Source organism: Debaryomyces fabryi (assembly GCF_001447935.2).
Source record: "Debaryomyces fabryi strain CBS 789 chromosome Unknown contig00237, whole genome shotgun sequence".
In the NCBI taxonomy this organism is placed as follows: domain Eukaryota; kingdom Fungi; phylum Ascomycota; class Pichiomycetes; order Serinales; family Debaryomycetaceae; genus Debaryomyces; species Debaryomyces fabryi.
The window spans coordinates 1-9,607 of NW_015385663.1; the positions used below are offsets into that span (position 1 = coordinate 1).

At 33.9% G+C, this 9,607-nt stretch overlaps 5 protein-coding genes across 5 annotated transcripts; 3 read left to right on the top strand and 2 right to left on the bottom strand.

Moving 5' to 3' along the window:
• Nucleotides 1–858: 858 nt before the first annotated feature.
• AC631_05604 (uncharacterized protein) lies at nucleotides 859–1,875 on the top strand (the record flags this gene model as incomplete). The annotated part of the gene is made up of 1 exon (XM_015614433.1): nucleotides 859–1,875. The coding sequence occupies one exon, from the start codon at nucleotides 859–861 to the stop codon at nucleotides 1,873–1,875; it is 1,017 nt and encodes a 338-aa protein (XP_015464735.1).
• A 148-nt stretch (nucleotides 1,876–2,023) lies between these two features.
• AC631_05605 (U4/U6-U5 snRNP complex subunit) lies at nucleotides 2,024–3,517 on the top strand (the record flags this gene model as incomplete). Its single annotated transcript, XM_015614434.1, has 1 exon — nucleotides 2,024–3,517. One exon carries the CDS (start codon nucleotides 2,024–2,026, stop codon nucleotides 3,515–3,517), a length of 1,494 nt encoding a protein of 497 aa, XP_015464736.1.
• A 144-nt stretch (nucleotides 3,518–3,661) lies between these two features.
• Nucleotides 3,662–5,599, top strand: AC631_05606 (uncharacterized protein; the record flags this gene model as incomplete). Its single annotated transcript, XM_015614435.1, has 1 exon — nucleotides 3,662–5,599. One exon carries the CDS (start codon nucleotides 3,662–3,664, stop codon nucleotides 5,597–5,599), a length of 1,938 nt encoding a protein of 645 aa, XP_015464737.1.
• Nucleotides 5,600–5,631: 32 nt separating this feature from the next.
• Nucleotides 5,632–6,756, bottom strand: AC631_05607 (E1 ubiquitin-activating protein; the record flags this gene model as incomplete). Its single annotated transcript, XM_015614436.1, has 2 exons — nucleotides 5,632–6,659; nucleotides 6,720–6,756. 2 exons carry the CDS (start codon nucleotides 6,754–6,756, stop codon nucleotides 5,632–5,634), a joined length of 1,065 nt encoding a protein of 354 aa, XP_015464738.1.
• Nucleotides 6,757–6,911: 155 nt separating this feature from the next.
• On the bottom strand, nucleotides 6,912–9,152 carry SEC23 (GTPase-activating protein; the record flags this gene model as incomplete). Its single annotated transcript, XM_015614437.1, has 1 exon — nucleotides 6,912–9,152. The coding sequence occupies one exon, from the start codon at nucleotides 9,150–9,152 to the stop codon at nucleotides 6,912–6,914; it is 2,241 nt and encodes a 746-aa protein (XP_015464739.1).
• Between the last annotated feature and the right edge of the window lie 455 nt (nucleotides 9,153–9,607).

Genomic DNA, 9,607 nt, shown 5'->3' on the forward strand with positions numbered 1-9,607 from the left:
TTGTCCTAGCAGTTACATCGAAACATAAGCATATATATGTTGAATGTATCGATGATTGTTGCAAACTGCACAATAAAATCAAATGTTAAATAGTGGTCGCTGAGTCTTATGAAATATTATAAAAAAAAGCCAATAATAGTTGTTAAAGTTAGTTAGTTTAGAAAAGATCAATAATAAGTTCAAATCCTATAAGTTAGATAGATATTGGTACTCAGTAAAATATTTAATAGGAGTTGTCTTGCTAATATATTAAAGGCAGATGATTCTAATCTACACCAAGACCATCAGCATACTTCTAACTTTTTTCATTTATAATTAGTATTCTTAAAGGAAAAATAAAAAAATCAGAAATCAGAAACAAAAACTATGAATATAATAGAACTTAAATAGGCGAAAATATATTAAAAAAAATCATACAAAAAATATGTTTATTATTCCGCATCTAATTGTTGAGAGAGAAGGAAGTAAGACAATAGAATTAACTTCCTCTATAAAATTGAAGAAAAATTAAAAAAGTATACATTAATTTTCCTTTGCTTTCATATGAACTAAAATTATAACAATATTGAGAATCACAAAGATTCTTAAAAAATGCAAAAAATACTAAAAATTTGCAATATTATTGAAAGATACATAACCAAAACATTCATTCAGAATCCCTCTATGATATATTTATAGAGCTCGAAATATATATTATTTTTGATAGTTGATATTGTCTATTGTATTGGCATGCAGCAAATGTATGAAATCTCAAGTAATTATGTCTGCGCATTTGAGTAGAGCCGTTCGAACAGAAGTATAAAACCATCAAAAGTCAGGTTAAAATAAAAATATGTTAATTGATTGAATCTTGTCGGAATGGATGAAACTGGACCTGTGATTGTAGCATTTCAAGATTTAGTAAAGGGAGTTGATTATAACACTTTAGAAAATGCCTTTGGACCCGATTCATTAGGTATTATACTTGTAAAGAATCTACCAGAGAAATTTCATGAATTGAGGCTAAGAGTATTAAAAAGTGCTTCTATATTAGCGAATTTGCCCAACGACGAATTGTCCAAATTAGAATCAGAAGAGTCTATGTGGTTATCGGGATGGTCTTGTGGGAAAGAAATATTGGGTAGTAGTGGCAAGCCTGATTATAATAAAGGATCATATTATATGAACTGTGCCTTTCATAAGGATCCTAAATTAGAGGGACCAATTCATAGTATCTGTGACGAATTCAAAGACTTTAAAACTTATACCACTTGGAACATATGGCCATCAAATCAATTAGAAGGATTAACTACATTTGAGAATGACTGTAAAGAGCTATGCAATTTGATTATAGATGTAGCTCAATCTGTTGCGTCCAATTGTGATAATTATATAGCTAAGACACAACCTAACTACGAACAACATTTTTTGGAACGAATTGTTAAGAACTCGACTTCAACAAAGGCAAGGTTATTACATTACTATCCATCCGACGGAACTTCAACAAATGATGACGATTGGTGCGGTGAACATTTAGATCACTCATGTATTACGGGACTTACTTCTGCGTTACTTTTTGATGAGTCAAAGGGTTTAACACATGACTTAGACTACTCTCCAGATCCCGAGGCTGGTTTGTATATTCGTAACAGGCATAATGAAGTTGTTAAAGTTAACATTCCTGCTAATTGCTTAGCTTTTCAATCTGGATCTGCCTTAGAGGAAGTATCAAAGGGTGGCTTCAAAGCAGTTCCTCATTACGTAAAGGGTACTAAACAAAAGAACATTGCTAGGAATACACTAGCAGTTTTTTGCCAGCCTGATTTAAATGAAAAAGTCAATGAAAGCGAAAACTTTGCTCAATACGCCGAAAGGATTCTATCATATAATCATTAATAAACGAATTATGTATAATAAATAGCATCAAACATGTAGCTGCAATTTTATCTACAATCGCTAGACGTTCTCAGTCGAAAAATTCCATCTTGAGCGAGTATTATTTTCTTCCTTATCATTAATAGTGATTCAATTTGACACTATAAATATGGAGATAAATGAGATACCCATTGTCAATGACCCGAAAATAAACAAGGGTATCAACGTATTGGATCCAAAAGATGTACCTACAATTGATGAGGAAGTTCGGGCTGAATTGAGAAGAATGGGGGAGCCAGTAACGTATTTTGGTGAAGGGAAGGCAGAAAGAAGGGAAAGGTTAATAAAGTTAGTATCTGAGTTACCCAATACAAACTTTGAGTTTGCATATGTCGAAGAAAATAATAGACAGGAAGAAGTAGAAGGGAGTGATGATGATATGGAAGAAGATGAGGAAGATGAAGATTTTTATACTCCAGGTTCAGAGGCTTTATTAGAAACACGTAAAGGGTTTTTAGAATATTCGCTTCAAAAATCATCGGAAAGAAACGAGCTACAAAAAAATATATCGAAACAACAAGATTTCATTAAAACTTTGAAGCATCGCCGAACAATAAATTCCAATCTTTCTAAATTCACCCTTTATGGAACGCAGCTAATCACAGGAAATACCAGGACATTGTCGGCAGTGCGATTCTCGTCTGATAGTTCATTAATAGCTTGTGGATCATGGGATGGATCGGTCTATATTTTGAGTAGGGAAGATTTGAAAACAAAGTATTATCTGGGACCAGGCCACCATACAGAGAAAGTGAGCGCCCTAGATTGGGATATGTTCAATAATAACAGATTAATTGTTACTGGTGGCAATGAAGGAGCCATTAATTTTTGGATGACTCCTGACACAAACGATACAGAGCCACAAAAAATGACACCATCTGCAACAATCAAAGATGCTCATCAACATCGAATAAGTAAAACTTTATTCCATCCTACAGGAAAGTATGTAGTTTCTACGTCATTTGACCAAACATGGAAGCTTTGGGACGTTGAAAAACCTCAAGAGGCTTTGGTTCAACAAGAAGGTCATTCCAAAGAGGTATTTTGCGGCTCGTTCCACCCTGACGGTGGTCTTTTATCTACCGGAGGACTTGATGCTATAGGTAGACTCTGGGATTTAAGGTGCGGAAGATCAATTGCGACATTACAAGGTCACATTAAAGGCATATATAGTATGGATTGGTCTCCTAATGGATATAATTTAGCAACGGCCAGTGGAGACTGTGCTGTGAAGATATGGGATATCCGTAAATTTGATAATTCCAACCTGAATGGTGAATTGTTCTCAATTCCTTCACATACTAAATTGGTTAGTGATGTTAGATTTTTTCACAAAAGAGATGACACCAAGCCGCTGGGAGAATTAAGTACTACAGTGACAGATGAGTTTGATCAGAATCCTGAACGACTAGATACAAATGGTACATTCTTGGCAAGTGCATCTTACGATGGAATGGTTAATATATGGTCAGCTGATAATTGGGTCAAAGTAAAAAGTTTAAAAGGTCATAGTGATAAAGTTATGAGTTGTGACATTAGTGGAGACGGATGCTTCATTGTTAGTAGTGGTTGGGATAGATCTGTTAAATTATGGAGAATATAGGTTGTAGTATATGTATGTAAAAAATCAATCTGTAAATATATACAAAACTGTAAATTACGCATATCGTATTGTGAAATGGTGAAGTTAGTATTTACGAATACCGGATAAACCTTTGATACTTTCAACTACAGTAAATAATATCAAATGAACTTGCTTAAGATTCTAGATGGTACACCTGAACCGCCAATTATAGATTTGCGTTTAGAAAATGTCAATCGAAGTGGTGATTATCATCTACCGACCCCAATGTACGAATTTCAAAAAGAGTTGACAGACCAAATAGTTTCGTTACATTATCCAGATATTCTTAAATATTGTGAAACGAATGATAAGAATGACCTTATTATTAAATCATTGGAGATATGCATCAATAACTGTATGCTTGTTAGCACGCATCCTTATTTATTAATTAACCATTACATGCCTAAAAATTTGGCACTGAAAGATATGCTGAGCAAGTTAGCAGACACAAGCGGGAAGTTCAGCGTTCTAAAAGATCTAATGAATGTTATTATACTGAATACTACGAGAAATACTAAAACTATAGGGGTATTTTTGAATAATAATGCTAAATTTTTCGATTTAGTCGAAGCGTTATTATTGGGCTGTTCAGGTAATAAGACAATAAAACGTTATGTTGGCAATTATGTGGAAAAGGAATCTTCAAAAGCAAGTAAAAGTAGTGATTCTAATAAGCCGGTGACAAATATTTATTTGTTGCCGTTTGACGGTAAGATGACTAAGGATGACGAGCAACTTGCACAGGCGAAGTTTGATGCCTTGATAGTTTTCGACAGCTATGTCGATACAAATCATGAATTTTTCCAAAAGATTAGGACTCAAAATAGACGTAAAGAGGCAATTATAATAAGATTGGTTCCAATGAGAACGGTAGAACATTGCCAATTGTATTATTCGAATATGACAGCGCAAAAGGATTACTTGTACAAAATAATATCGTCGATTGTTTGTTTAAGAGAACATATCGGTATTCTTCCACCTGATATTTTTCCTATATTCAATCAGCACTTGAAATACTTATCTCATACTTTTTTTGATAATGCCTTTAGAGGTAGTCGAAGTAACCTGTTTCCTGAATGGCCTTTACCGGAATTATCAAAAATTCCAAAATTCAGTGCCACAGATATAGAAAGATCTTTATTAACTGAAGTGCATTACCACTATACACCCTACGACTCTGCAGAAGGAAATCTGCATAAACCACAGAAAAAAAAACAGTCTTATTATGAAGCTAAAAGATTAGAGCTGGATTATGTGACTAATTCTTTAAGAAATGACTTTAATACATTGATTGGTATTTTTGGAAACGAAAGTAACATGACAGTTAATTCCAACATCAATAGAAATATCTTAACTCATAAATTAATAACTCAATTGAAGACCGCTTATTTGAATTGGAATATAGCTAATGAAGAGCATAATACGTATATTGATTTTAACAGACCCGATATTCAGGCAAGAGTTGGAAGACGAGAAGAAGACACTAAACATGCATTATCCAAGATCATTGATGACATCGATCATACTGAGTCCCGCATATTATTTGCAGAAAAGAAAATAGCAAGGAATAACCAAGAGTTGGAATCCACCAAAGAAGAGATGAAGAATTTCGAATCTAAGTTGATTACTTTTATTGCAGATAATAATATAACAGACGAGAAGTTAAACAAATTCTACGAACAGCAAATTAAAATTTGGGAAATTCAAGATAAGATAAAGGAAAATTTGTCTAAAATTAATTCAAAACACGAAGAGAAAAATTACATGGCTAATGAATGCTCCAATGCAGCAAATTCAATAACAGAATCTGAACATCAAGTTAAGGCAGCCCAAGAGCTAAATGAGGAATTGAAAAGAAAAATAGCTGCTTCAACTGAGTCGGGTATTGATGAGCGTACGAAGTTCAAAAAACAGAAAAGAGAATTAATAGAAGAAATTGAATCAGAGAGAATAAAGAATAAAACATATCAAACGAAATTAGGCAAGTCTTTAAAATTCTTGAAAGAGACTTCTCATTTAAAAAAGAGGAAAAGTAGAGGCATTACCCCGAATGGTAAATAATTAATATACATGTATTATAAAGCTAATTACTACTACAATAGATATATCGGCATTTCCGATTTAACAGCGTCAAGAATCAAGCAATTGTTTATAGGACTCTCTTTCTTACTTAAAAATTGTATAACGTCCTGAGCTAAGCACCCTCCTAAGATTGCGGAAACTGGAGCGAATTCCGTATATGCTTGATTACTAAATAGCCTCAAATACTCATCATTTATAACGGTTTCTGGAATTTCAAAATGTGCACAGACTTCTTTCAGCCTTTCACGAAGCTCTTCAATATCTACAGTATTTTCTGGATTTTCTAAACGAGGTATATCAAACAAAGAAAATATAAGAGGAAATGCTGCGGATAACCTTTTCATCTGTCTTTTATTTAATTGCTTTGGCAATTCTTTTGATTTAAAGATCTCTAGTATTGGAATAAACTCATCAACAATGGTAACTATTTCCTTATTTTCTTCTTTATTATATTCGACATTTGTAATTGTCTTGCAACGATTAATTTTGGTATTTGGTTCCCGTGGTTGATTACCAGCGTCTTTCTCAGAAGTTGCAGTATGATGAATTAGATCGGAAACTATGTAACCAAACATACCATGTAATCCACAAACATATAATGGGATATTTAAGTTTCTAGTATATTCGTTAAGCGTAAGCATTTCAGATTTGGTAAGTTCTGTTCCTATTATAAGATCAAATTTCGCAAGATAATTATTGGTTTCCTGTGAATCACTGAATATTGAAGATAAACTATTGGTATTAGCAGACAAATTCACTCTATTATTCAAGTCTTTAATCTGATCTATAACAGCTGGCAATTTCAATTGCCCGACTATATCGTGATTGTTGGGCAAGAAAAACTGAGCCAGAAAATCCTCTTCTTTTACTTTCGACGAGTCCAAAATTTCCAAGGTATTAATTCCCCCTAGCACCAAGTTCTTGACTACTTCACCTCCAACAGCACCTAAGTTAATGACTAATATCTTAGCCGATCTCAATCTTAATTGCGTTGCCATTCCCCATAGTCTAATTTGTCTATCATATAATGCGATTTCATCTGAATTGTTAGTACACATCTAGGAGTACGTGAGAATAAAATGATAATAAATATACATACCAGCTGTAAGCTGTTTGTCATCTAATTCAGTAGCCATTATACTTATTATTCAGTTACACTGTGTTTGCAAAAGATAGAAATAGCTATTCTAGTTTCAATTCCTCGAAAAATCTACGCGCAGTCTGGTGTCTTACAAAAATTTCATATAATACAGTGCTTTTAAAATTATTTACTAGATAAATAGAGACAAATCTAATTAGAACCGGAAACAACTAATTTCTGCAAGTGAGACATGAATACTTGTAAAGAAACATCATCAGTCAAAACAACCGCACCATTACTACCGGTGAAAGTTTGATTATTATAAGTGGTACTTGGGTTTAGTTTGGAATATAAGAATCTTGCTTGAGAACCACCTTCTTCAGTATCAATAAATCTAGGTAATGGATAACGATCAACTAATAATTCAGCAGCTTCTTGCTTTGGCTCGTCTAATAATTGCTTGAAATTAGCATAATCTGGATTATTTTGATATCCAGCTTTACGCCATTCAGCGATTGTTTTACCATGGAAAATCAAAATGTGGAAGAAAGTATCTAATAATAAGATACGATCATCTTTAATAGAAACCGAATCCAACAATACTGGTTCTGGTTCGCTGTCCAAGGCGAATGATGTTAATGTTGGTTGAATCATAATCAATGAATTATTAATATCTTCAGTCAAGAGAACGTGTCTGTAGAATGCCGTTTCATCAGGAGAGTTATTGAACACTTGTAAGAATTGAGATCTTCTTAAATAGTAAATGAATTGAGGATAGAAAGAAAATTGTGGACTTAATCTGAAAGATTCATCGAAATCTTTTCTGTAGTCGGCAAATTTTTGACATAATTTGATTAACATACGATCAATCCATCTTAAGACGTCAGCACCATCATCTTGTTCAGATTTAAATAATGTGACTCTCGCCATTAAGACTGCCGCAGCTTCTTGATCAAATGATTGAGTTAAAATAGCATCTTCACTAGTCAAGATATTTGAAATTGTGGTAACCCTTACTCTGTAAGTACCTGATGAATGTTGATAATGAGTAATAAATTGAATATAAGATTGCGAATTTGGAGGTAAACTTTGGGTGTTGGCAATATCAAAAAATACGGCGTAGGTGTGCTGAGGAGAAACTGAACACAATCTATATTGGGAACTTCCACCAATACCAATTTCATTTTCCGAAACGTTGTTAGTTTTAGCGGCCAATGAAGATGCATTACCAATCAACCCACTCACTTTCAATTCCTTAGAAGTTTTTATATCAAAGGTACCATTAAAACCCATTAGCAAGTAACCTTCAGAATCTTTATTAAACAATCTTAAGAAGGATTGCTTGAAAATAGAAGTTGTGAAGGCATCGGATAACAATAAAGTACCACCGGTCTTGTTACATAAATTCTTCATTTCAGACATACCGATTTGATCGTAACAACCAGCAAAAATATCAACGGTATGAGAGTTTTTAACTAGTTTAGCTGCTAAAGCATCATAAAACTTAATAGCCTTTTTGTAATGTTTAGCATTATCTTTATCAATGTCAGAATGAGATCTGATAGGCTCTTTTAATTTAGGACCGACTATTAAACCTGGATTTAAAGTGTCTGGACCAGCAGAGAATAACATAATTCTAGCACCGTATCCTTGAAATGTTGAATGCAATAAATTAGTAGCAACGTTTAATGCGGACCCAGTAGATCTCAATGGTCTATCACCGTTTGCAACAGCCCAAGGATCTTTCGTAAGATTTTCCAAAATAGAAGTCAATTGAAATTCGACCTCCTCCAACGGTAAGAAGAAACGGGTTAATGAATTTGCAAAGCTCTGGGCTGGAACAACCACAGGCTTCTTTAACATGTCACTGATTTGCTTATCCGTGTACTCTTTATCTCCTCTGAAGATATAAGATTTATTGATAGATTCTGAACCAAGATCGTGGACTTGAACCATAGTGCCGTATGTAATTAACCCAATTAAAGCGTTTGGTGGCAATAACGACAATGAAACCACTAATGTCTCTTTCAAAGCCTTCAAATTATCTTCATCTTGACATAAATCAATAACAAAGAAGAAAATAGGTGGATTGGCTACTGGCCTGGCAGTAATATATTCAATTGTTGATGAATTTGGATTCAATTCAAGCGGTAAGTTCTCATTTGAAATTCCTTGATAATGGCTAGGCAATGGATTACGATTTCCACAAATTGGACAAATCCAAGAACCTGTTGGATCAATTTGACAATATGGATTCAAAATACTTCTACAATGTGTATTCAAACAGCAGTGTGGATCATATTCAGCGATCGGTAAATCTTCTCTAAATTTTAAAGGGGTATACAACGCACCAGTAGGAACAACCAACTTGTTGGCATCAGCCTTAGTGCATGGAAAAGTGTTCCACGCAAAACGAACCCCGTTTATGTCTTCAGCTTCTTCGAAATTCATGATGATATCGAGTGATATACTAGTAGTTAATCATTTGTTGATTTACCAATAAAGGACAACTCACAATCTTATTAACCGCGCACGACCTCCTGAAAAATTCAGAATCGTACCCTACTCAAACACACGAAGATATATTGATGCAAAAAGACCTGGCAATGCTACAAAGAGGCACGCATGTGTGTGCTATATCTGTTACTAACTGGTTAACTCTAATTACTTATGTATCTATGCGATTGTCATTTCTTGTTAAACCCCAATTCAAGATGGTCTTACACTTTCCAACGCAGAATTTCCAACAAGAACAAGTATCGGGCAAGAAAAAGGAAATACCCATACACTATGACATATATATCTTTGGCACAATAAACAACTTAGAATCTTATAGAGACTAGACTTATTCAAAATTGCCCATTTTGCATCCAAAATCTTCCTCATTTATTTCTTCCTCAACAACG